Source organism: Sus scrofa, chromosome 4 (assembly GCF_000003025.6).
Source record: "Sus scrofa isolate TJ Tabasco breed Duroc chromosome 4, Sscrofa11.1, whole genome shotgun sequence".
Taxonomy (NCBI): Eukaryota; Metazoa; Chordata; class Mammalia; order Artiodactyla; family Suidae; genus Sus; species Sus scrofa.
In genome coordinates this window covers 8,328,637-8,355,825 of record NC_010446.5, presented here as the reverse complement: position 1 = coordinate 8,355,825, position 27,189 = coordinate 8,328,637, and the positions used below count along the sequence as shown (strand labels likewise).

The window sequence follows — 27,189 nt, the reverse complement described above, 5'->3', positions numbered from 1 at the left end:
AATCCCGCTTCCTTTTTTGAAGATGGGAAACCAGGGCTCACAGGGTTGAAGGGGCTTGCCCAGTGTTCCCCAGTTAGCCCTGGGACAGGCTGGGAGAGAGGGGTCCCAGTCAGACTCAGGGTTTGGTAGCTGCCTTGCACTGTTTTCTTTTCTCTTCCTTTTATGGCTGCACTGGCAACATGCGGAAGTTCCCAGGTCAGGGGTTGAACTGGAGCTGCAGCTGCTGGCCTACAGCACAGCCACAGCAACACCGGATCCAAGCTGCATCTATGAACCCTGCTATAGCTCACGGCAATGCCGGGTCCTTAACCCATTGAGTGAGGCCAGGAATCCAACCTGCGTCCTCACAGATGCTGGTCAGATTCGTTTCCACTGTGCCACAGCGGGAGCTCCAGGAACACTCTTAACATCTGCCTGCCAACCTGTCAGCCACAAATCACCTTTCCCAAGTGACCTGACCTCGGCTTTGTCTCAGACAGGAGAGTTTGCCAGGCTGCAGGCATCGGAGGCCAGCACCTGGTGTGTGGACCCGGCCTCAGGAGAGGCCATGCCGCCTGGCACAAACAGCAGTGCCCCATGTGAGTGTCACCCCTCCCCCTTGGTAACCCCCCTCCCCCACGAGCACCGGGTCTGGAGTCCCAAGAGCTGGCTTCACATCCCAGCACTCCCGGAGCAGTGGCGGCCTCCCACCTCATAAAGTGGCAGTGACATTCCCTCACCCCAGCGAAACGCTCTCGGGAGAAGCACCTGGCAGGGAGCTGGGCTGCTCTTCGTACCTGCGAGGCGCAAACCGGGGCTGCTCCCTATTAAAGTGGGCACTGTGGCTTTTGTCACAGGGGACCAGCTGCGCAGCACAGCCTGGCCGTGCAGTCTGGTTTCCACAGTGAGGTCAAGACATTGTCCCCAGAATGCACATGTACTAATGTCCCTTCGTTGCCCCGAAACCACCGACACTCCCCGTGGTCCTTAGGGCCGGGCCCAGGCGCCTCACCGTGGCCCGTGGACCCCTGAGTGTCAGCTCCTGTATCTTCTTTTACTTTTCTGTGTGTCCATCTCAGCAGCGGATCCAAGTGTAATAAACCACAGGTAGACTTTATACGTGGGTGAACATTCTCTCCCGGGCCTTCCTGTGTTGTGGTCCAGCCTTTGCGACACTCTCCCCACCCCGCCTGGCTGACGCTCGCTCGGCCTGCCCGTCAGTACCTCCAGGAAGACTTTATGGGCCTCCGTCTTCCACAGCCGAGTCCAGTGCCTTCTGACAGGCTCCTCAAGCTGCCCTGCGCATCTCCTCTCGTGGCCCTTAGCATCAGAACTGTGGTTGCTCACGTGCTGTTAAATGTCCTTTAAAATTCCAGGCTCCTTGAGGGAAGGCAGCGTGTGTGTGTGTGTTTGGGGGGGGTGGCGTACAGAGCTGAGTGAGGCTCAGGCGTTGCCCTGTCCTAATTCAATCCCCCAGCGGGGAGGCAGCCCCAGACCCTGGGGCCCTGCGGGCAGGTGGTGGTGGGTGGTGGCAGTGACAAGGGCTATGGCAGCGGTGCAGGCCAGGAGCCCATCTGGCTTGTCTTTGCCACAGGCCCAGGCCTCTGTGAAGTGCTCCAGAGAGGAGTCCCCTCCAGGAGAGCCAGTCCAGGCACCACCCCGGCCTGCAGGGCGGAGGACGGAGGCTTCGCCCCAGTGCAGTGCGACCCGGCCCAGGGCAGCTGCTGGTGTGTCCTGGGCAGCGGCGAGGAGGTGCCCGGGACCCGCGTGGCTGGGAGCCAGCCCGCCTGTGAGAGTGAGTGGTGACATCCCGAGGGGCTCCCTGGGCTGGCGGGGGTCCTGCTCATCTTTACCTGTGCCCAGGCTGGAGCCGGGGGGCTCCACAGGTGCCAAGACAGTGAGGGCGGGAGGGGAGATGAGTGAGCCGCGTGAGGGGTGTGGTTGCAGTTGAATCCTGTGATGTTGACACTGTCTGCTCTTACATGTGCTAGGCCCTGGGGCTCAAACCAAGGAGAGCCGGGCGCTCAGAAGCTGGGGTGCTGGCTGGCTGAGGGGCTCTGGGTCGTGGCCCCCCCATCCTCCCCTGGGGAGAAGGATCTCCATGGGGGGAGGGTCCATCTCAGCTGGGAAGCTTCAGGAATCCATGGAGGTGTTGACTTGTTTATACCTAGTTTAAAAAGTCATTTGAATATTTAGTATTGAAATATATAATCACGTGAATATATTGTAGGATATTGAAATACATTATTACTGATGAAAAGATATTATTTAATTATTAATTACTTTTATTTATCCTACATACTTAAGTCACAGGATGTTACAGTTATTTAAAAACTTACCTGAGCAAGGAGGTTAGATGCGAATTTCATTTCAGAACAGTAAATAGAGACATTCAGGGGTTCCCGTGTGGCTCAGCAGAAACGGATCTGACTAGTATCCATGAGGATGCGGGTTTGATCCCAGGCCTCGCTCAGTGGGTTAAGATCAGGTGTTTCTGTGAGCTGTGGTGTAGGTCGCACACATGGCTCGGATTCCTCGTTGCTGTGGCTGTGGTGTAGGCTGGCGGCTACAGCTCCAATTCGACCCTGAGCCCCTGAACTTCTATGTGCCGTGGGGGCTGCCCTAAAAAGCAAAAAAAAAAAAAAAAAGATATTAATTACAAATGGGGGTGCTGGGCCTGGCAGGGTTGAGAAATCTCGTACTGAAAGACTCTGATTTCCTTGCAATTGCCTTTCTTTCGCTTTCTTTATTGTGTTGTTAGCTTTTGCAGTCTCTAGGCAACATTTTGGAACTGCAGACACATCTCATTAGGTCCAGTGCTTTCCACGTGTGAAGGGAATTTTTATATTTTTCAGTGTATGTTTATATTGTAAGAAGAAGGGGGCCCTCGGAGGAAGTCGCCCCTCTCTGTGGGGCTCTGTCCCCTTGGCCCACTCCCTCGCCTGCCCCTGACCTGTGGTGCGCCCACAGCTCTCACCACACGCCCCCGACTTGCCCCCTCTGCCTGGGCTGTTCTGGTCCCCTTTCTGGAAGGGGCAGCGAGGGCTTTGCCTTGGCTGGGAGGGCACTTCCTCTGTCTTCCCAGCATGGCCTGAGACGCTTCCCTGACGCATCTCACCCCGCCCAGCTGCCCCACTTTCCCACGGCCTTCACCCCAGTTTCACCACAATGCAGATTCCCTGGCTGTGGTTTGCCTCGTCCCGCCCCGAGGCCGGGGAGGAGGGCAAAGGAGGAAGTATGGGGACCAGAGTGAACAGAAAGCCCTCGGCCCCAGCGTGGGACGGGGTGCTCTGCCTCCTTGGCTCCGCAGGTCCTTCCGGAGGCTAACGCGTTTCTGCCGCTTTTGGGGCCAAGGGAACCGAGGCTCAGAGGGGCTAAGCAGCTTGCCTGGGGGCTGTGCATGCCCATGTGCTCAGCCTGGAGGGGCGGCCTCCTCCTCTGCCTGCTGGGCTCTCCACGCAGCCCTGAGATGCTGTCTAGGCTAGAAGAAGGGCCAGGCCCCGGGAGAGGTCCTGGGCCATTGTAACAGTGACGACAGGGTCATAACGCTGACAGCAGGCTGCTGGCCGGGGAGCCCCGAGGACGAGGACGGGCACCCTCTTTTGTCTGAGCAGGTGCTGGCCTTTTCCTGCCGGGGTCGTGCTTAGGTTCACAGAGCCCGCGCTCAAGCCCTAGCTCTGACAGCCTCACACCTCAGTCTCTTCATCTGTAAAACGCAGATGATAAAACCAGGGGCACCTGCTCCGTGAGGTTATTTCGAATGAAGTTCAGGTACACACTCATCACGACAGCGTCCCCGACCTGAGAGTCACGGCAAATATCAGCGAATGTTTGAAATTTACCCTCAGACGCGAGTCCACTGTCCTGAAAGGGAGGATTCACATCCTAGAATTTCCATCCTAGTCAGTAGGTATTGCTCTGTTGTTAATAATGATCATTAATAATAATGTTAATGACCATTTAGCGGGTGTCAGTAACTCCTCTGAGCTGTTTACACGGTGTCATTTGTTTTCCTTCAGACCGCGCATCCCTAGAAGGCAGGTACGTTGCTCTCCTCACCATTTTATGGGTGAAAACGAGTCCCAGAGATGTTAATGAACTTGCTCTAGGGGCTCAACTAGTAAATGATGGAGCCAGGGTTCAAGGCCGGGAGACCTGCCCCCAGCCCACAGGCCGCCTCTCCCCACCCCCTGACACGCACAGCACTTGGTAAGCGCCCTCTCGAGAAGCCCACTGCAAACTGCCGTGCAGAATCGTGTCCAGAGGCCACCACCCTTATTAGATAAAAGCCCAGGCTACTCCCTGGAGGTTAAAAGGGGTCGTTCTCCATCTCGCAGGCCCCCAAGTACCCTTGAGTCACGTGTGGATTGCAGATTTTTAAAGCCAGACGTATACAGGTGGCAGGGCTGTGCTTAGAGCCAGATAATGAACTAAATCTCTAGTCAGGTGTGAAATTGCCACACTGAGTGTGTCTGTTCTTTAATTTACTCATCCCCCCACTTATGTAACAGGCGCTCAGGGAGCCTGTGTTCTGGGTCAGCATGGTGCCACCATGGCCTGGGCGAGCAGGGGAAAAGCATCCCCCCACCCCACCCCACAGAGGCTCCATCCAGCGGGGAGACCAGGACGCAGATAATTAGCCTTAAATAATTGATACCATGAAGGAAGCCTGAGTTGGTCTAGGAGAACCATAGAAGGTGTTTGAAAGCTAGAGAGGCAGAGCTGATAACTGAGGACCAAAGAAGGAATATTCTAGGCAGATGGGTAGGCAGAGGGATGGGTGTGCAGCGGGTGTATTTTCAGGGAGTGACAGCTATGCCCTGGGGCAAAGCGGGGCTGGCAGAGACCACAGCAGAGAGAGGAAGCCACGTTAGCAGCCTCAGGGGACTTGGGGCTGGCTCTATACAATTTCTTTTCTTTCTTTATTCTTTTTTTTTTTTTTTTTTGTCTTTTTGTCTCTTTAGGGACACACCCAGGGCATATGGAGGTTCCCAGACTAGGGGTCTAATCAGAGCTGTAGCTGCAGGCCTGCGCCACATCTAGAGCAACTCAGGATCTGAACTGTATCTGCGACCTATATCACAGCTCATGGCAATGTCGGATCCTTAACCCACTGAGTGAGGCCAGGGATCGAACCTGCGTCCTCATGGATACTAGTTGGGTTCATGAGCCACGACGGGAACTTCACCCATGCAGTTTCTTTGCCGGCCTTTGAGACTGGATTGGACATGGGAGCGGAAGGGCAGGGACGAGGCCCCAAAGCGGGGAGCTGGTGAGGAAGCTTCCATAGCGGTTCAGGCAGAAGATGGCAGTGTCTAAAGGAAGGAAGTATGGTGGGGATGAGAAGGCATCAAGAAGGTGCGAGCCCTAGCCTCAGCTGATGGGCAGAGGAGGGGGACTGGGCAGCTTGGCCGCCACGTTTCTGGCTGGGGACAGCTGGGTGGCTGGAGGTGCCGGGCTGTGAGCCAGGACGGCTGAAGCAGGAGCAGGTGTGGGCAGCAGATGCGGAGTTCTGGGCCCTGGCTTTGAGGTGGAGGAACCGGTAGTGAGTTGAATTTAGAGCTGAGAAGAAGCTCAAGAGGGCCTGAGCTGGAGGTGAAGGTACAGGAATCACCCCTGCTCAGGTGTCTGCTAAAACTGAGAGGGGACAGGCTTGGCCAAGAGGAGAGTGGGGAGGGAGGGCAGCAGGCCCAGGCCAGGCAGGAGGGTAAGGTGGGGGGGTAGGGGGTGGAGGGAAGCTGAGGAGGGCCCGATGCCAGTGAGAAGTGGGAGGTGGGAGTGTTCAGCCCCCAGTGCAGGCCAGGTGCCCACGGCTACCTCCTTTCCTCCTCCCAGGCCCGCGATGCCCACTGCCCTTCAACACGTCGGAGGTGGCTGGCGGGGCCGTCCTGTGTGCAGCAGCCTCGGGCCCTGGAGGCGCCGCCGTGCAGCAGTGCCGGCTGCTGTGCCGCCAGGGCTACCAGAGCGCCTTCCCGTCGGATCTGCTGCTGTGCAGCCTGCAGAGGGGACGCTGGGAGTCACAGCCGCCCCACCCTCGTGCCTGCCAACGTGAGTGGCCCCAGGAAGGCCTGCCTGGCCTCCTGCTCCCTCTCCAGGCTCCAGGATGAGGCCTTCAGGTTCCCCATCCAAGGGTAGCTTGTCCTCGATAAGCCAGGTGGCATCAGAGCAGGAGAGAGGGCCCAGTGGGGCATTTTCTTCTAGAAGGAGCAGACGTGCTTCCAAGTCCCCTGGGCTGAAGCTTTATTTGTGGCTTCTGTGGAGGGATCTGCTCCTTGGCACATCTGCCGTCATCACGGGCTCTGCTGCGGTGACTTGGATACATGACTGTATCCAGGACACACATGCTCCAGTGGCCGTATTGGCTACTACGGCGTTGGTGAGCTTGGAGCTGCTGATCCAGCCTCTGAGAGTGACACTGCCACACCTGCCTCTCCCCCATGTCTGTCTGGAGTTCCAGAGCCAGTGCCTGGCAGAGCCGGAGCCAGATGCTGCTCCAGGGTGTGGCACCTGTTCTGATCGCTGTGGGCCCGGGGCCCTATTTAAAAACAGACAGAGCTCCTGTCTCTGGCTCTCACATTGAACCCACTTTCACATGCATGCGGCTGTGAGGCCACACCAGGGTCTGACTACACCTTCCTGGCAAAGGCTGGCTATGGATGCCAAGACCAGCACTGGGTCCAATCAGGGCAGTGGAGGGGCATTCAGGAGAGTGACCCAGATCCTGGGACCGTCACAGGCTCTAGGTGGTTGGTAGAGGGTCAAAGGACAGTATCTGTTGCAGAGCGTTCTGAGATAGAGAATGCTATCCAAAAAAATTCAGAATGTGATTTGGACAAATACGTGGCCTGTCCCCCCTGATGATGACAGAGTGGCCTGAGCTGAATCAAAAGACCAGACTAGTCATGAGCAAGGGACTTGGAAGAAGAGAGGCACAGGCCCTGAGCTCCTCAAGTGGCGTGCGTGCAGGGCCACCGTGCATGATCGTGCAGGTTGTGCACTGAACAACTTTAGAGTAAGCCTTTCACATGGGATGCGGGGTCCCCTTTTAACTGGCGAATCCAGGGCAGTGGCCCTATTTGAATGCAAGATGGTTTGGATGATTTTTCAAGAAGAATGTCTAAGACTCCATATAAATGTAAAGTAGTCTGGTTTAGAGCTAAGACAGGACCGAGCTTGCTATGAGGGCGTGAAGTAATTTCAGAGTCAAGCTATCTTACTAAGAAGTAGCCTCAGCAAAGGATCGAACCTGCACCATAGCAACAACCCAAGCTGCTGCAGTGACTATGCCAGATCCTTAACCCATTGCACCACAAGGGAACTCCCAAAGATGGGTTATTTTTGCAGAGGAAAAACCAAACAAGGAAAGAACACCACATGGAGTTCCCGTTGTGGCACAGTGGTTGGCGAACCTGACTAGCATCCATGAGGACGCGGGTTCTATCCCTGGCCTCGATCAGTGGGTTAAGGATCCGATGTGGCCGTGAGTGTGGTGTAGGTCGCAGATGTGGCTCAGATTCCGCATTGCTGCAGTTGTGATGTAGGCCGGTGGCTGCAGCTCCAATTAGACCCCTAGCCTGGGAACCTCCATATGCTGCAGGTCTGGCCCTAAAAAGACAAAAGACAAAAAAAAGAAGAAAAGAAAAGAACCCCACAGCCGGGTCACCCTGCCTGCTGACCTCTGGTGCCCACCTGCCCGCAGGGCCCCAGCTGTGGCAGACCATCCAGACCCGGGGGCAGTTCCAGCTCCAGCTTCCGCCAGGCAAGGTGTGCAGTGCCGACTACGCGGGCCTGCTGCCGACTTTCCAGGTCGTCATATTAGATGAGCTCACGGCCCGCGGCTTCTGTCGGATCCAGGTATGTGCCTGGTCTTCCCCACAGGCAGGGGCTTGGTCTGAGTTTAGGGTTACCTGGCAGAGAACTTCAGAGCTCAGATGAACCTAGGGTTCCACCCTGGGCCATTTTCCCACTGGGCAGACGGAGGCTCAGAATGAGAACGTAGGTCAGAGGCTTACGTACCGAGCGGCAGAGGCGGAAGCGGTATCCAGCTCATCTCTGGTCCCTCTTTCCACACGGAGAAAATCGGATCAGCTGTGTGCTGTGCGCCTAGACTGTGCATCCTTGGTGTAGCTTAGCTAATGCAGTCCTCTCAGGGACGCTATTTTTATTGTTAGGGTTTTGTTACTAGAGGGTTAGAATGATTGGCCAGAGTCGCAGAGCCGGGAAATGGTGGAGCCAGGCTGGGTCATGTGAGGACAGAGCTGAGGTCCCCACCCATGAAGACAGAGCCTGGGGATGAGGGGCAGGGAGGCCGAAATGCCACAAAGTGCTCTCTTAACCTCTGAACAACCATATCTGTTCATTCTTTCCTTCATCCTTTTCTCGTCTTCATCCCTCCACTTAGCAGGTGTTTGAGGGCCTCTGACAGGCCAGGCGTGGTTTTAGGCACTGAAGATTGTCAGAGATAAACAAAGCCAGGCACTAGTTAAAGTGGTTGGGACAGCGTTAATCGGCAATCTGCTGATCCTCGGCAGCTCCCCAGCCTCCCGAGGCTAATCTTTCCGTCTCGTGGGTACTGGTGGTCCAGGCTCCACAGGTCTGTTCTGGAGACTGAACTAGCTCGTAGGTTAAGCACCCGACAGGGGCCTTACCTGATGGAGGATGTTCGAAAAGGGTGCGTGTTGGCTCCTGGGGGTGCTGAGTGCCTGGCACGTGGCGGCGGTGCTCATCCAGTGACAGCAGCATGAGCACCTGCATCCACTGGGCCCCGTGTGGCACGTGGAACACAGTAGGTGCTTGGTGCCAGTCTGTGGCCGTGTGAGAGGGCGTTGTCCAGCCCCTCTTTCTTCTCTTACAAAAGAAGCATTTTTATTTTCTATGCAAAAGTGACTCAGAGAATGTATATAAAGTTGGGAGAGGGACAGAGCAGGGAGCTTCTAGGGCAGCCATTGCCCCACAGGCCACCTGCCAGGACAGGTGGGCAGCAAAGGGGGCCACCCTAGCCTTGGCTGTGCCTGCTCTTACCAGGGTGCCCAGCGCATGGGCCTTGGCTTAGCCTGCGCTCCACCCCATCTGAGTTTGGGGGTGTTAGAAGCGGAGAGCAGAAGCAGAAATAAATCGCCTTCCAGAAGCATGTGTTTCCTTGTTTATCCATTTTCTTGGCAGCCGAGAGCTCTCGTGCTGCAGGCTGAGGGCCTGGCCCAGACCCGACTCTGGATCGAAGATTTGACCCACGCCTTCGCTTCCTGTCCAGCATCTTCCTTTTACACAGAACAGTCTCCTTCACCTCCAGACGCCCAGGCTTCTGATAAACTAACACCCCTGGGGCTTGAGGTGGAAGCTCTCGTGTCTCTACCTTTCAGAGGTCACAACGTGAAGAGAGCACAGTGAGGCTTGTGTCACCCCCAGGCTAGCCAGGCCAACACTGCACACCCCCGCCCTGCTGATGCTCAGGGCGCCCCGCCCAGGTTGGGAGGAGAGGCCGGGCCACGTAGTCACAGTGAGGGAGGGTGGGTACTTCCCAGGAGGGGGTGTCCTGCTGGATGTAGGTCCTGGGAGAGTTGGCAGAAGTTGTTTCTCCAGTGACACGTGGCCCCGTGACTTCAGAGTGTTTGGGCTCCTGAAGCTCAGGTTTTACTCCACCTAGCCCTCTCTCTGCAAGCTGCGTGCCCAGGGCAGGCTATTCAACCTCTCTGACCTGGACCCTCCTTTTCTAGCTCTCTCAGGGCTGCATCCTTGCAGAGGGCTCCCACGGTAGGAACAGGGTGGCGGGGGGCAGAGCAGACCTCCCAAGGCCGGGGTGGGGGTGGGGAGCTCTGATCGCCTCGGGCCAGTTCCGGTCAACCTGCCGTCGGGTCCTCTGCCCGACCTCCTCCGGCCATTTCGGCGCCTGCCGTGGGCTCAGCAGCGCTGGCTTCCTGCTCCGTGTTCTCGCAGTGACGTGTTCTCCACCTCCATACAGGTGACAACCGCCAGGACCCCCGTTTCCATCCCCGTCTGCGATGACTCCACGGTGCGGGTTGGGTGTCTGAGCCTGGATCGGTTAGGAGTGAACGTCACCTGGACGCTGCGGCTGGAGGACGCCCCCCCCGCCTCTCTCCCAGATCTGCGTGACATTGGTATGGCCTGCGCTGCCTCCTAGAAGCCCCTTCGTGTCGGTGCCCCCATCCTCAGATGGAGCCGGGGCAGCCCCCACCGCCTTCCTCTGGGGCCTGGGGAGGGCGTCACATGCCTGGCCTGGGGGACGAGCTGGTTACTAGAAGCTTATAAAGAGCAATAGAGTTCTGATCAATGGCTGACTAGAGCTGAATGCTATTGCCCGACTGTGCTTTTGTGAACATTTTCCAATTCTTCTCTTGGTTGTCTAGGTTCAGAGAAGGGAGACTGGTGGGAGGAAGGGCAGAGTGGGGTCAGGGAGTCTCCGTTGGTTTATAACGTGTATCCCGCCTTTTTCCAATCAGAGAACCTCCAGTCAGACCACGTACACTGTCTCCACCACTGCCACACTATTTAAACCAGGGCGGTGATGAAATGGATGAATCCAGAGTAGAAAGATCTCAGGGGGAGCAGGTGGATCCTCTGATCATTACCCTGAGCCCGGGGCGGGACCCTGTCCATGGATTTCTGACCAGAGGGTGGAGCCTTGGGGGTGGGGGCTGCCCCACTTCCTCCCCCCCCCATCTGGTGGCCAAACACCCAGGGTCGAGACTGGCTGGAGCTTGACCTGTGTTCTATGAGGGGAACTTCTGGAAAACACCAGAGTGTCACCAGGAGGCAGCTGCCTCTCTGCCATTCTGCAGTCCTCGTGACAATAATTACCCCCCTCTCCGCTTTGTGAATTAGGGGCTCCTTTTTGTTTTCCCCTGGAAGGAGCCTGCATAATCTGGGCATGTCTGAGCTGCAAATACGTGAGGTGTTTACTGCTGGCATCCGTGGCCCGGGGCGGCCTTTACAGTAGCCTGTTGGAGCGTGACTGTGTGTCCTTGCTGAGCCCATCCCTGCTGCAGACGTGGGGCTTGCTCACCTGCTTTCTTCCTGGGAAATACCTATAGATCGACAGCTGGAGGCCTTCTCCGCACTGAGCTGAAGGCCGAGGCGGAAAGTTCTGCCCGGCCTTGACCAGTCGGTCCCCTGATACTCTCTCTCGAAATCCTCACCGACTGCAGAGAGGAACCCCCAGCCCATTTTTCAGGGGGGAGACTGAGACTCGCAGGGTGGCTGGGCGAAGGTTGAGAGGGTCGTGTCTCTGGATTAAGGACTGCAGTCAGGGCATCCTCCGCTAATGGGGTCACACCGCTGGCGGAAATCTCGGAGCCAAGGGCCTGCATTGGAGTCCCTCGGGCCCCTGTGTGACTTTGGGTCCATCACCGCCCTTCTCTGGGCCCCAGTCACCCCCTCCCGCCCCACAAAATGAGATGCTGTGTCATGCCTCTGTCTCCTCCCGTCGTGGCTGTTCCGAGCGGCTCTGCACCTGGACCCTCCCTGGCCCTGGCAGGACACTGCGGTGACACTCCTACCTCGTCCTGTGTCTTGCAGAGGAGGCCTTAGCAGGCAAGGATCTCGTGGGGCGCTTTGCAGATCTGATCCAAAGTGGAACATTCCAGCTTCACCTGGATTCCAGAACGTTCCCAGCAGACCCCTCCATCCACTTCCTCCAAGGGAACAGCCTCGGCACCTCTCCCAGGACACGGTTTGGGTGCGTGGAAGGATCCCGCCAGGTCCCGGCCACCAGCAACACCAGCCAGGACCCGCTGGGGTGTGGTAGGTGCCTCTCCTCTCTGAGTGTGTGAGGTTGTGCGAAAGGCCACGCGAGCCCCCAGAGTGGTGGTTCCTGCATGCAGAGCCGAGACTCGTTCATTTATTTACCAACGAAGCTTTCCGATTGCCCACTGTGCGTGGACGTGCGGTTAGTGCCCACTAGATAGTAGCTGAAACTAGCAGCGACAGAAGGAAGAGCCCCCGCTCCCCAGTTTGAGGTAACCCTTCCTTTTAGCCCTTGACAGGCTGGGACCCTGTGGCCTGGGCTGCACTGGCTTTGCAGAGAAGGCCGACGTGTTTTGTGACATGTCCTGGTCTGGTTACAGTAACACTCCCCTCAGCCCAGGACCTGACGGCCTAGAGGCACTGGTCCCTGGTGGAGGTTTTGGGGGCTGTTCTTGGCCTTGCACGTGAGCAGCCTTGGAAGCCACTTTCACTAGACCGCAAATGCCAGTCCCTTGAGTGGAAGCTGTGTGAGTTTCCCTTTGCCACCATGACAAATCGTCACCGTCTTAGTGGTTAGAAACAACACACACTTGCTAGGCTGCAGTTCCAAAGGGTTGAAATCTCCTAAGGGTCTCACTGGCTTCAAATCAAGGTGTCAACCAGGCTGCACCCCTCCCGGAGGCCCTCGGAGTCTGTTTCCTTGATTTTTCCATCTTCTGGAAGATCTTGCACACAGATCTTGGCTCCCGGCCTCCTTCCTTCATCCCAAGCCAGCAGTGCTGTAGCTCCCTGGCTGTTCTTCCATAGTCACAGCTGCCTGGGACACTGTCTCTCACGTCTAGGGACGCTTGTGACTGCACACAGCTGGGTAGTCCAGGACGCTCTCCCTCTTTTAAGGTCAGTTCTTAGGACCTGATTCCATCCGCAGCCTTAGGTTCCCTTTGCCACGTGACCTAACACACTTACAGGTTCCCGGGAGTAAGTAGGCGCTGGACATCTTCGGGGGCCATGGTTCCGTCCACTACTGAAACTTCCAGAGTCTCATGGTGAGAAGCCTTCCTCCCATGTGACGGGAGACAGAGAGGCATTTTTATGGAGCTAAAGAGAGAGAAGATTTTTCTCATTAATTTTTCCACTATTTACATTGGTTGCCACACAAAAGCTACAAGGCCTTTCCTTTCATGAAATCCATGCCAAGTTCTAAACTCCACGCTGGATTTCAGATGCGGCTACGTCTTAACACCGAAACCAGAGGCACAACTGTGTCTCGCTAACATTGACAGACGACTTTGCAGTGCACAAGATACCTTCACGGCTACCTCCCTCTCACCGTCGCCCCCTGGTCACCTCCCCATTTGACAGATGAAGAAATTGAGGCTCAGATGAAGTGAGGTCACACACCGGTAGTGCCCAGAGCAGGGCTGACTCAGAGGACGGACCCGGGGTCACGAAACCATTCTTTGTGGATGGGTCACCCCAGGTCTTCTTGGACCAGAGCTGCCCAAACTAAGAGGATAAGAGGTAGGAGGAGGAGTGGATGGTGCCACTTGCCAGGGTGGGCATCACAGGGTCACAGCAATGGAGGTGTTTGCAACACCTGCCACCGTGTTCTCAGACTCACTGTGAAGAGCCCTGGGCTCCACTGCCAGAGACTTGGCATTAGTGAAGGGGTGTGTGTGTATTGGGAGGAGTCGGGCCAGGAGCCTGTGTTTGTAGTCACCCTGGGGAGTGTTGATTTGAGGCTCTGGGAGCCCCACTCAGAGGCTCCCTGACCTCGGGTGCCTCCTCTGGAGCGCAGAACCAAGAGGCGGAGAGAGGGACCAGCCACGCGCCAGGGCAGAGAACTGGGGTTAACTCTGTGCCTTTTTTTTTTTTTTTTTTTGGCTTTTTGCCTTTTCCAGGGCCGCTCCCATAGCATAGGGAGGTTCCCAGGCTTGGGGTCAAATCGGAGCTGTTGCCGCCCGCCTACACCAGTGCCACAGCAATGCAGGATCCGAGCCGCATCTGCAGCCTACACCACAGCTCACGGCAATGCTGCTACCCACTGAGCAAGGCCAGGGATCGAACCCGCAACCTGGTGGTTCCTAGTCAGATTCGTTAACCACTGTGCCACGATGGGAACTCCAACTCTGTGGCTTTAGGCAAGTCCCGTTCCCTCTCAGGGCCCCATTTTCTGTGTGTAAATTCAAGGAGGTGGACTGGAAATCTGGTCCCAGATTCCTTCTAGGGAACTCGACTGAGTGTTGGACTACTGGTTCCTGTCTACCAGGATGGATAGTCGAGCTCACCGGGCACATGGGCCGGGGATGCTGAGCCAAGAGCATGGGCAGACTTGCCCGAAGTGTGTCAACCAGCGGGCACATCAGAAATCAGAATCCGGCCTCTGGGTGACCGGGCTCAGAGGGAGTGGGAGCCACAGGGTGGGCCTGGGGAGGGGCCCGAGTGAAAGGGCTGCCTGCGCTGTGGGGCAGGAGTTGACCACTTTTTTCTGTCAGGGGCCAAAGCAAGGGGCTCAGGCCTCACAGACCCTATGGTTTCTCTCTGGAAGGCTGACCCCATCGTCCACTGTAGGGAGAAGAGCATTTGCCAAGGAGAAGCTGAGCTGAATTTGGCCCGAGGGCTGTAGTCTGCCTATCCTTGCTCTACCCCAACCTGGTTCTTTTCTCCAGCTCCTGCAGCCTTTTACCGATTGTTCATAAAGAATTGTCGATCACCCCATTCGGCCCCACCGCCTTGCTCCAGAGGGTTAGAAAGGTCTAGAATGGAATTCACAAAAGCAGCACCAAGAGTATCGCTGACACTGATTTTTTTCTCAGTATCAGTGATAACATGCATTCTCTCCTGAGTTTCTGTATCGCTCTGGTCCAGAGAGCCGGGTATTTTTAATCCCAGGGCATGGGCCAGGCGCCTGGACGGTTAGGAGCGCTATAGGAAACTGCTCTGGGAAGTCACGTGGACTGGGTTCAAGTCCTGGGTGCAACACCTTCTAAATGTGGGTTCTTGGGACTTTGTCCGTCTTCACTGAGCATAAGCTGGAAATGAGGGGCAGCCTCTCATTCACGGGGTTGTGATTCACATAGCAGAATGTAACCGACACACATTACATCGCTGCACACACGGGGAACCGTCAACAAGTGGTTTTGTTGTTAATTGGCCACGTGAGAGTCAAAGTCAGCTCTGCTGGTTCCACACTTGCGCTCTCTCCACCGCTTCACCAGTCTCCCGCCTCGGCAGGGGCTCTGAGTGCAGTCACGGCCTTGGATGCATGTATCTGTTCTTCCTGACTCTCTTGCCTTGGGAAGCACATCTGGAATGCAGCTGTGAGGCTACAAGCAGAGCTTTGTCCTGGGGCGATGAGGCAGGCTTTCTGTGTGGCGGCTTGGGGGGCTCATCTGAAGGTCCCCTGCGGAGGCGATGTCTCAGGGGGACCTGTGGGAATGTCCGCCTCCCGTGGTTCACGCAGGCGTGGCAGCCTTGGTCCAGGCAGCGCGTGCTGCGGGGGTGGGGGGGTGCCTTTGTGTGCAGCTCTGATGGGGCCAAGGCCAAGGCCTGCTTGCCTCAAGGCCAGCCAGATGGCTTCCCCTCAGAACTACCTGCTGGCCGCCTCCAGACCAGCTGATCCTTGAGGGAGAATCCCAGAGAGATTGTCTAGATTTTCAATTTCCATTCCGGATAACGTTCACTTTCGTTCCTTCACTGCAAGGCCTTATAATAGAGCTAATTTTCTACAGATTTCTTTCCCGAGGTAACATGTTCTATCTTGTTTCCTTCCCCCTCTTCCTTCCTTCTTTCCATCCCTTCCTCCATCCCTCCCTCCATTAGCCGTGCATCTGAGCTTTCAAAACAATTTTGCGTCAAACACGGCATCATGTACTCAGGGAGGCAAAAGTCAGGGCTCCACTTTCAAGGAGCTCAGGGTCCAGCTGAGGTCAGGTAAGAGAAGAGACGCGGAGATATTCCCTGAAAAGCTTTCTGCACCCCAGCCAGGCAGGCAGGAAGGCTTGCTGGGGTAGCAAAGGCTGGTGTGAAGTCTGAGAAGCAAGTCGGAACTGCCGCCTGGACCAGAGCAGTCAGGAAGTGATGGGTGGGTGTGTGTGCATGTGTGTACTTGTGTGTGTGTGTGTGTGTACGTGTGTGTACTTGTGTGTGTGTGTGTATGTGTGTACTTGTGGGTGTGCCCCTGTGTTGAGGGTGCTAAAGTGATGAAGGGCATTTCAGAAATGGAGATGAGTGCAAAAGCAGAGAGCTAGGAAGTGCTGTGGCATTATGGGGACAGTTCACATGATTTGTGTGACCCGAGAGTGGAGGGGGGGCGTGGCAGGAGGTGGGGCCAGCGTGGGAGAGGCCTGGGGGCACAGCAAGGGGCTTTTAAGCTGGCGAGGGGCAGGGCCAGGGTGGGCAGAGTGCAGGACTGTTCTGCTTCCTGGGGTATTTTTCTTCAGCAGAGGGCCTGGCTGTCATTGTCTGGGGACTCTGGGGACAGGTCGGCAGGAGGGATGGCTAACCCCAGAGCATTGTGAAATGCTCAAACACAAACAGGCCACCTTGCCTCATTTTACGAAGGAGGGACCTGAGGCCTGAGGGGCTTTCTCGTGCTTTCCACGGCGGGATTTAACTGAAGGGTGAACACCCAGTTGCTACTGTGGACTCAGGGTCTCCAAGAGGACCCAACTTCTGGGGAAGGAGGCTGGCGATGGGGCTGCGCCCACCCTGTGAGGTGCAGTTGGAGGCGCAGGGGAGCAGAAGGCAGGCCCCTCGGGCGGGGTCCGAGGCTGAGCGTGTGCAGCCCAAGCCAGCCCCCAGCGCCCTTCTTTCCAGCCGTGCACCCGGGGCTCAAAGGCAGCAGCTGAGGCTGGCTCGCAAGGTTTTGGTTTCCTTTGGCAATGACCTTGGAGACTATTTGAAAAAACAGCCCTAGTACCGAGGTAAAAATACTAGAGATGACCACAACGTGACTCATAGAGGTAATGAAACTGCCCTCTGAGCGAGGAGGCTCACTGCGCAGCGCAGACCAAAAACCACGCCGTTCAGTTTCCAGGATGGGCCTTGAGTTTCTGATTTACTCAGAGACGCCGCGCCCGCACTCGGGCTGGGGAGAGTGGCTGTAAGGTCACCACCAGCTCGTTCGGGTGCGTCCCCCTGTTTGTGCTTCTCAGCCAGAGGGACAAACGTGGCTGAACTGGTGGGCGGAGGACAAGCCCTGGCTTGGCAAGAATGCGGCTCAGGCCCACCCTGTGCCGTCACCACCTGGCTGACCATCAGCCTTCTCTGGCTAGAGTGGCGGTGGAGCCTTTCCCACGCGACGGTGGGGTGACCCGTCAAAACACCTGGCACTGAGATGGGCAGAGTCTAGCATCTTACTCCCCCCTCCGCCCCTTTGCACAAAAGCAGGCTGGGGCATCATGCATGCATGTCTTGGGGCTCGGCTCTGTCATCTGTGAAATGGGGATAAAACACGAGTGCCCAGGTGTGCTGTGGGAGGTTCACGCAGTGGGCAGGGAGAGCGGGCACGGAGGGAGCGCTCCCCGGGGCGGGCACGCTCCCGGCTCCCAGCCTCACTGGGTACCAGCTCACTGCTTCTGGCGGTTATTTGGCAAGCTCCCAGGAATACGACCCTGAATCAGAAAGGCAGCACCGAGAAGCCCCTTTCAGCAGCCGCAGCTCTGAGCTGTCCCAATCACTGCGGCCAAGTTCATGCACTTGGCTCGCACAGAGCTCTTGGACTCCAGTGTAGAACCTGATGAGACAGGTGTCTGTGCAGCTTGGACTTCTGGTTTCTCAGCTCACAGCACCTTAGGGGAAGCAAAGTAGGAAGGACCGGGAGCATTACAATCAGAGCACAGGAGCACCAAGAATCTGCAGATGGACGGGGTGGGTGGCTCAGGAGGGAGACGAATGCGGTGAGGGAGGCATCGGGGTGCGTGATGTGAGGAGCCGCTCTCAGGGCCACACTTGGCATTTCTTTCTTTTTTCCTTTTTCTTTTTTTTTGGCTGAGCCCTCAGCATACGGAAGCTGCCAGGCCAGGGCTTGAACACGCGCCATGGCAGCAACCCAAACTGCTGCAGTGACAATGCCACATCCTTAACCACTGCACCACAAGGGAACTCCTGGTGTTCCTGAGTGTGTTGGAAATCCTCCCACCTGACCCTCAGGGCCTCTGTCGGTGCTGCGCCAGGGGCGTCTCGCTCACCTCCCTGTAGCCCCGGGACTGAGCCAGGCCATCACTGACTGACCCCGGGAGAGGCCACGTGTCTCAAGTGCATAGACCTTGAGGTTGGCTGCAAGGAAGGACTCCCCCAAGTGGAGAAAGAATTAGCATCTGTGGAGCACTTATGAGTCTGGTATTTCTGTCCATTGTCACCAGACTGCGACGAGATAATGTTATTAATCCCTATTTTCTTATCCCTGTTTAAAGCAGGGAATGGAGCTTCTGAGAAGTCCAGTCATTTAGGAATAGTGGGGGGACGGACTAGGCCCAGTCTGTATGACCCCAGTTGGCACCCCCCACTGCGCTCATCACAGTCCCATGGCAACCTGCAGACGGACCCTCGTCTTTCGAGATGTACTGTAACTCCGTCCCATGACAGCCCTGCCTTTGTCTACTAAGCTCTAGCTCAGTAACTGGCTTTGTTTGGCATTTATCTTTCCCTTCCTTGAAGAAGTGAAACTTATTCCTGCCTCAGGATCTTTGCACTTGCTGTTCCCTCTGCCAGGAATTCTCTCTTGTATCTTTGCCAGGGAGCCGTCCACCCATCAGGTCTCACGCATCCCCTCTCAGAGGGGCCTTCCTCGCCAGCACGCCTTCTCTGTGGCTTTGTTTCGGATGCCCTCTCATCAGCTCCTGGAGAGCAGGAACCTTGTCGGCTTTCTTTCCAGCTCATCCTTGATGCATAGAGGCTGAAACACAGCACGTTCTCAGTGGGCATTTGTTAAATGAGGGAGCTTCCGTGCTGACTTCGGAATGTCCCTGAGCCCGTGTACTCGAGGCTCCGGCTGTAGAGCAAGTGTCTTGTTCTCCAACGTCATTGCTCTGTTTGTCTTTTCTAGTGAGGTGTCCTGAAGGCAGCTATTTTCAGGAGGAGCAGTGTATTCCCTGTCCTGCTGGATTCTACCAGGAGCAGACAGGTAGCTTGGCCTGTGCCCCTTGTCCTGCGGGCACAACAACCACTTCCGTTGGAGCTTTCAGCCAGACTCACTGTAAGTCCTGCTTCCGAAGAGAGACATGGCACCTGGGGACACGGCGGGGCTCAGATGTGGGGACAGACAGCGCTTCTCTGTGGAGGGCCGTCCCTTGCATGAGAGCATGTTTAGCAGCATCATTGGTCCTTATCTGTTGGGTGGCAGTAGGATCCCACACACACACCAAGTTGTGACAACCAGACACGTCTGCCAACAATGCCAAGAGACTCTTGGATGGAGGGTCACATTGCCCACCCGTGAGAACCATGGGGTCCACAGTATCGTAACTGCCCTGCCGCGCCCAGGCCAGACATTTTACCTTTGTGTTTCCTTCAGTTCTCCCGACTCCAGGTAAACATTGTGGGCCCGACTGTTCCATATCAGAAGCTTAAGGCTCACAGGAGATATTTAGCTCAAGTCACTCAGCAAGTAGGTGACAAAACTGGCCTTTGATCTTGGTATTGTCTGATTCTGAAACTTCTGAATTTTGTAATCTGTTCCACCTACGGTCATTGGCACCATGTAGCTCCTATTCCCTCTCTGGCCCCATAAATCTGTCAGGACTGTGTGTATGCGTGGCTTCCCGTATGTCACGTGATTTCACTTGGCCTGTTTACCCAGTAGCCATCTGGGTGTGTTGGGTTTTCCCTAGCGGGGACCCATAACTTGCCTTGTCGCAAATCTTTTCATGTTGGTTTGAACGTGTGTCAACGTGAAAATTAAAATCTGAATAGTATTTAGAATTTTTAAATAATGAATGGAAAAAGAGAGCAGGTCACCTTCTGTGCTGAAGGCAGTTTCCTTGGTCAGGAGAGCAGTGGAATTAAAATAAAAGTCAGAGGAAGAAAAGCATGGGGCAGGTGCGGGGAAGGGAGGGAGCTTCCATGTGCCCTCCAGGTGTGCCATTCTCGCTGTCCCTATGTGTCTGCCCACCCGGAAACTCTCTGACCCCGTCCTTTGGGGTTCGTGTGGCGCCTTAGTCACATAGACACAACGGATTAAATCATCAGCCGTTAGTAACTGATTCAACCTCCAGCCCCTCTGCCCTCAGGGTTGAGGGTGAGAGTTTCCACCATCTAATCACTGGTTGGTCCCCCTGGCACCAGCCCCCACCCCCCAGGTGGGTCCAAAAGTCCCCTCATCACCATGACAAAAGGCTTCTTTGTGGCTTTCATCCTTTAGGGAATTCTGAATTTTGGGACCTCTGTGCCAGAAATAGGAATAAAGACCAAATACGTATTTCTTTAAAAATTTTTTTAAAGTATAGTTGATTTACAGCGTTGTGTCCATTTCTGCTGTACAGCAAAGCGATCCAGTCTTACATATATATACATATATTGTTTTTCTCATATTATCTTCCATCGTATTCTGTCCCAAGAGACTGCATATAGTCCCCTGCGCTATTCAGTAGGACCTCATTGCTTATCTATCCTAAATGTAATAGTTTGCATCTACCAACTGCAAACTCCCCGTCCATCCCATCACATTTCTTATCATAAATCACAGCATCACAGGGAGGGGTGTGGGCTGATAGCAGAGTGGGGGGCTTCGCTGAGGAAGTGAGGACTGGGCAGTGAAGAGCCAACTCCTCGGAGACTGGGGCGAGCTGTGCCTGGGAGCAGCAGGTGGCAGACCCTGGGTCCCAGTGTCAGGGAGGCAGTGCCTTCAGGCTGCAGGTGGACTGTGGCAGCCTGGGTGGCCAGCTCCCAGGGGCCTCGGTGCCTTGTCCTTCAGTCAGGGTGGGGACACCCACTAGGTTTAAGCTGGAGAGCGCCTGGCCCAGGCGTGTGGCTGGGACGTCTGCTCCAGCACGGGGAGCCCAGGGCCCGGCGTGAGGGGACCCCAGAGGTCTGGCACTGAGTGAGAGTCGTGTCCATCTCTCGGTTCCAGGTGTCACTGCCTGCCAGAGGGATGAGGCGGGCCTGCAGTGTGACCAGGACGGCCAGTACCGAGCCAGCCAGAGGGACAGGGCCAGCGGGAAGGCCTTCTGCGTGGACAGTGAGGGGCGGAGGCTGCCGTGGTCGGAAACGCAGGCCCCCCTGGTGGACGCCCAGTGTCTGAGTATGTGCGGGCCGCGGACCGAGCCACGGCTGGGGAGGGGGCGCCTGCTCTCAAGGGCTTTCTAGAGATGCATCTGACCCCCGCCTTTTATTTCTAAAACCTTTCAGCTATGTGGCAGATGGAAGATTAGTAGGGTAAATCAGTATTCGTCACCCAGATCCAGAAATTGGTCGTGTTCTGCTCTCTCTCTTTTGATCACTGGAAAGCGTACTTCAGGGGCTGTGGAACCTCACCCCTAAATCCTCCGGCTTCGTGAGAGATGAATTTCACATCGTCAGTGTGCTGAGGTTTCCTTCCTTGTGGGTGGTTTACCTCCGAAAAGCTGGTCAGCCTTTGCCCCTCAGTGGCCTGTGGCGGGGAGACTCCAGTGCCAGCCCATGTTCCCTTAACGCTGGGCGACCGAGAGCAACTGCTCAACTTCTCTGATCCTCGTCACCCCATCAGCCTCCTACCGGCCTCCTGAGACACCGTGAGGGTCAATATCAGCCTGTGAACCTGACCTTCACTGAGCCCGGCTCTTCAGTGATGGGTGTGGAAGCCCTGGGGGAGCTGACAGGCGTGCTACAATCCTCGGTGCCGTAGGGGTGGGGGCCGAACTAGCCTAATCCCAGTTGTGCCCCTTACTGGGCAAGGCCTTACTTTCAACAGTTTCCCCATCTGTAAAATGGGGGTGTTGGTGCCTCCCTCTGGGGAAGCTGAGCGCGTCGGTGGTGCCGTGGCTAGAAGAAGTCGTAAATAGTTCAGAATGATTGCTTTATTTCCTCATCTGTTAAGCAAGGAGGGGGCCTAGAGGATGGGCATGGCCTTTCCCGTCTGGCCTCCGTCAAGTCCTTAGGACTCGGATTTCTGTCTAAAGAGAGGGCCGGCACTTGTGGGCTTCCTGTGCGCCTGGCCCTGGGCCCGGCCTTTGGGACAGGCCATCGCCTGCAAACCTCAGCATGCTTCTGAGGGGTCGGTAGCATCATCCTCCGTGATTTAGTTCAGGAAACTGAGCCAAAGAATGTTGACGTGACTCGCCTCCGTCCCACAGTCAGGATACCCCATATCTAGGATTCCAACTGGCGTGTGTCTGACTCCCAAGCCTGTGCTTTGACCTAGATTTTCTGCCTCCTCGTGCAACACACACTCCCATTGGCACACGCACACTCGCACACGCCAACATGCTTGCACACACATGCACGCAGAGCCTGCCCGCTCTCTCTGGGACAGCTAATGATGTGAAACAGCCAAGCAAACCTAAGTGAGAGATTTCCGTTTTCTAACGCTCAGAGCCATCACTTCCCGTCTCTAGCAAAGTACTAAGGAAACCCAAGGATGTGTGTGTGTGTCCTTGGATAAATCATATGCCCGACGAAAGCCGAAAAAGAAAATATTTCTTCCCAATATCCCTCCTCTCAGGCAGACGTGGCCTTCCGGGCAGTTAGAGCCGCGAGTACCTTCAGAGGTGAGCCAGGCGGATCTGTGCTCTCCGTCTCCACTGAGGAGAGGGTGTTCTCCGAGGGAAACAAGCTGCCCGAGGATTACCCGCCCTCCTGGGTGCTTGCATCTTCACTCCAGGCCTCTTTCCGTCCCTGTCACTGGCTCGCCTGGGCGGATCGTAATATGCGCTTTGTGCAGCGGTTCCTGGCTTGTCTCGCCCGCATTCATCTGGAGCAGAAAGGACAGTGTAATCGGTGGCACCAGAAACATTTACGAGGAACAGCTCAGCTCTGCCAGCTTTGCTGATGCTCCCTGGGGTCCCGGCTTATGAACAGCCTCCAGATGGCTCCTCGGCATCCTTGGCTTCTTATGCAAAGCTCTGAGCTTGAGTTTCCTCTCTGGAAATATGGAAGGATTTCCCTGTTAAGAAGCTGGGCCCCCACTGGGATGGTAACACGCCTTCTCGGAATCCTCTCAACCTGACTGTGAGAGGAACTTTCCCTTCGTGGGTGGAACTGCAGTCTCATTGTTGAGGCCTTGGTCCTCTAGAAAAGGCAAAGATGCCGAGGCCAGCTGCATAATTCCCCAAAGAGCTATCGACCCGGGAGGGCTGGGCCCCTCTCCACCCCCACACCACCTCTCCCTGTCCAGCCTGGGTTGTCAGCCATGTGGCTGGAGTGATTTCTTGACCTAAACCTCTCTTTGGCTTCTCTGCAGAGGCCCTAGACCCTTCAGCGTCTAATCACAGATCTGCTTTCCTTGCAGTGATGCGAAAATTTGAGAAGCTTCCAGAATCGAAGGTGATCTTCACTGCTGATGTTGCTGTGCTCGGGTCCATAGTTCCCGATTCTGAGTCCTCGCTGATGCAGTGCTTGGCAGGTGAGGGCTGGTGGGAGGGGAAGGCCAGGCACCTGGACAATGCCATAGAAATATGCTGCGCTGGTCTTGCAAGACACGGTCAAGTACGACCCCTGGAACGCTCATCCATAGTACTCTATCGGAAACGCTTTGTGAATCAGTGGGTTCCCAGAATGGACCTCCAGCTCATAATTTCACGTCAGAGTTTGTAGCGCATCCACCACCTGCCAAGAACGAGGCTCTGCCAAAGGTTAGGGAGCAGGACTGAAGGACGTTCGCGCCTTGTAGAGCTGCTGGTCCAGGTCAGGAGATGAGGCTGTCTGTGTCAGTGGTGAGGCCAGAGGAGGGTGGTAACAACTACCAGTTATTGAGTGTTTATCTTTACGAGCGTTGTCTCACAATCCTCCAATCATCCATGAAGCGTCACTGTGACCCCTGTTACAGACGAGTGTGTGTGTGCGTGTGTTTGGGGCAGGGAGTAGGGGTTTGTATCCGCTGGTTCTCAGCATCTCCTGGGAGACAGATGGGTGACTGTCCCGTGGTGCTTGCAGACTGTGCCCGGGACGAGGCCTGCAGCTTCCTCACAGTGTCCCTGGAGGGCTCGGAGGGCTCCTGTGATTTCTATGCTTGGACAAGTGACAACATTGCCTGCACGTCCTCCGGTCAGGTGAGTGATGGCAGCCACATGGCGGTTCTGTCTCTTGTCCATCCTGCGTCAGACACACCCTGATTGGACCCACACCAGTCTGATCAGGCGATGGGAGGAGATTGCCAGCAGCTGGGCCCACAGTGCCCCTGGGTCTTCAAAGCGATGGCACTCTGGGGGATTGGCGCTGCAGTGGACGAGTGATGGTTCAGGAAGAGGCTGGCATAGGGACTTCATCTGAGCAGCACCATTTCCTAACCAGTCAGTTAGAAGAGGATTTCAACCCTGAGCTCTGCCTCCTGTCCCCCAGCGGCTTCTCTCACTGGGCAGCTTGGGCCAGTGGACATGCTGGGACACCGGCCAGAACCCTGACTACCCTCTGACTCTCAGACTCCAGCAGCCCTTCCCATTGTGGAAATAAGACTGTATTATGGCTTAAAAAGGAAAAAAGTTAAATACGAGTTAGACCCACATGAGATGACTCTTTCTGCAGGTCACAGCTGGTAGAGTATCGGCAGTTTCATTGTTACCATGAGTTACGACAGAGGGGGAGGAAGCGAAAAGCAATTCTCCTAACTTCCTGACTCCTCAGCACATGCAAATCTCCATTTTCACGCTGTCGTTTTTTATGGATTAGAACATTTGGAACATGTCTTTGCACTTATAAGCATCTTTTTGTTAGTTTACATGCTAATATTTTAAAATACATAATCTTGATTTTCTTACGTAGTAATTATCTTCCTGTATCTAAAAAAACGAGCCTTGTTCTTTTTAATGGCTGCCTACTAATCCATTCTGTGGATTGTACCTACGTCATTTCACATTTAAGGGCGTGTGGATTTGCTAGCAGTTTCGCATCAGCACCAACACTGCTGCCTTACATGCCCTTTGCCTGGGGCCCAGGGCTGGCACGTGCGTGCATATTCATAAGCGACATCCCAAAAACAGCGTGGAAAGTGCATCTCTGAATTTTGGGACTCAGGCTGGGGCCGGGAGCTGCAGGTTCTCAAGGAGGGCAGGGAGGGGTCTTGGATCCAGTTTCAGCCCCAGCATCTTGGGGCAGGGGACCACGTGCAGGTTCCTTAAACTCAGTTTCCTCTCTGGAAGCGGGAGTCTTTAGCTCGCAGGAGTCGAGAGGCTGACCCGAACACCCTGTGGAGTGTTGAGGACGCGTCCGCTTCTTTGAGTTGAGGATTAAAGTGCTCCGAGGAGGAGGATGGTGCCTTCGTTTGCTTTTGCCATCAAGATTTGGACCTGCCTTAAGATATACCCAGGGGACAGGTGTGATCCCTGGCCCAGGAGCTTCCGTATGCCATAGGCGTGGCCAAAAAAAAAAAAAAAAAAGAGTTTGGGTGCAGTGGGTTAAGGATCTGGCATTGTCACTGCAGCAACTTGGGTTGCTGCTGTGGTGTGGGTTCGATCCCTGGCCAGGAATTTCCAGAAATTTAAACCAAACATCAGTCGGGAGAAAGAGGAAGGGGGCAGGGGGTGGGGAAATGGGCCTAGGCTGGGGACCTTCAGCAAGAACTCGCCACCATGGACTCATTAAGGCCAGGCCTGCGCTCCTGGTCTCGGTGTCACCTCCCTGTCCTGGGACGGTGAAGACCAGCAGGCCCCAGGTGCTGCTCCTCATCTTGGCTGGTCCATGGCAAGTGATCCTGCTAACGGGACACCACCGTCCAGACCTCTCTCAGTTCCTTTGTGGTCCAGGGGTCTGAGGGTACCCTGAGGGTCTGTGACAGTGGCTCCCTGGGGGACTGTCAAGTCCTAGGGACTCCTGATGTAAGGACAGTCCACTCTCTCCCTAAGGGGTCAGAATCAGCTTACAGAATGAATAACAACACAAAAACGGCTGACACCCGCTGAGGGCTTCCTAAACCGCTGGCACTTCGATGAGCAAACAGATCAGATGATTGGTCCTCTGATCCTCTGCTGACAGCTGTTTGTTCAGTAAGGGTGGATTTCGGTCCATGAGAAATCCAACACTTCTTTTATTATTTTTTTCTTTCTAGGGCCATACCTGCAGCATGTGGAGGTTCAGAGCTACAAGCTGCTGGCCTACACCACAGCCACAGCCACACCAGACCTGAACTATGTCTGCAAGCTACACCACAGCTCGTGGCAACACCGGATCCTTAACCCACTGAGCTGGGCCAGGGATTGAACCTGTGTCCTCATGGATCCTAGTCAGGTTCATTACCACTGAGTCACAGTGGGAACTCCCTCTTTTCTTTTTTAAGCCGAAAGAGGAATGATCTCTAACTCCAGCTCAGTCAGAGACACCCTCTCACAGGAAGAGTCATTAGGAGGGAGCTCTGGGTTCAAGCCCCAGCCCCGCTACTTGCTTGTTGCTCTTTAGTCCCCTGGTTCCTCAGAGGCCCCGTTAAATATGGGGTAATAATGGCATCCCCATCAGAGGGTGGTTGGGAAGTCACATGTGTAAGAGTTCACAGGGCGTTTCTGTCACAGAGGAGATACCCCATGACCTTTCTCACAGTTGTCACCATTGCTGTGAGTGTGTGACCCACTCGTCAGGTTGGCGGGAATTCCGTCCCAACCATGCGTAAGGCTCCTCTCGGGGCGGGGCCCTGTAGGACCCCTGAGCAGGAGGGACCCGGCCACACGGCCCAGAGCTGCAGCCTCAGTCCCAGGCGCTGCCTTTGGGCTCCCCAGGGCCGTAGGGCCTGGACCAGGCTTGGGGTGGGGAACGGACTCCTGCCCCAGGTTTGGGGGTCAGCCCGCCAGGTGCTCCCCCCAGCCCCGGCAGAGCCTGACTGCAGACAGGCCCAGGGCTCCTGTAACCTGGGAGGGGAAACTCAGTCCTCCTCAGCCTGCAGGAACCTTCCCCCCAAAGGCCCCTCCTCCCTCCCAGACCAGCACCTGCTCAATGAGTTCAGGGTTTTCAAACAGCAGGGAGAGCCATTGCCTTCAGAGAGCCTTTGTTGCGGCCTCCCCCTCCAAAAATTCCCGGAGTTAAACTGGGAAACTCCAAGTGGGGCAGCTTTGAGGGAGAGGGCAAGATACGAGAAACAAAACACCCGTGGGTACAGATCGACCTCACCTCGCCCACGCCTCGAGACTGCGGAAATACAGATCAGAGAGAGTGAGGGGGGCCGAGTCTTTAGAAGTGTGACCTCCTCATTTCCAAGCGAAAGAAGCTTCCTCTGATCCTCCCCGCACATAAGACGGGTGAAAAACAACGTCTTCCACAAGCTGGGCCCTGAGTCTCTCTCCCTCCTCCCACACCCCCCTTCCCATAACCCACAGTCCCTGAGAACCACCGGACCTACGTCATCAAAACAACCATGAGATTTCAGGTCTCCATCTCTGCTGCTTCCTCCACTTA

The 27,189-nt window shown here is 55.7% G+C and overlaps 1 protein-coding gene across 2 annotated transcripts in view; it reads left to right on the top strand.

Moving 5' to 3' along the window:
- The window catches only part of TG (thyroglobulin), a 224,041-nt gene that overhangs the window by 26,610 nt on the left and 170,242 nt on the right, over positions 1 to 27,189 (top strand). The window contains exons 15-24 of one of the 2 annotated variants that reach the window (XM_021088574.1): positions 476 to 578; positions 1,574 to 1,774; positions 5,815 to 6,027; positions 7,679 to 7,833; positions 9,938 to 10,094; positions 11,512 to 11,736; positions 18,728 to 18,877; positions 20,750 to 20,920; positions 23,105 to 23,218; positions 23,749 to 23,864. In XM_021088574.1, the coding sequence (XP_020944233.1) occupies positions 476 to 578; positions 1,574 to 1,774; positions 5,815 to 6,027; positions 7,679 to 7,833; positions 9,938 to 10,094; positions 11,512 to 11,736; positions 18,728 to 18,877; positions 20,750 to 20,920; positions 23,105 to 23,218; positions 23,749 to 23,864 (1,605 nt within the window). 2 annotated transcript variants of the gene reach the window in all.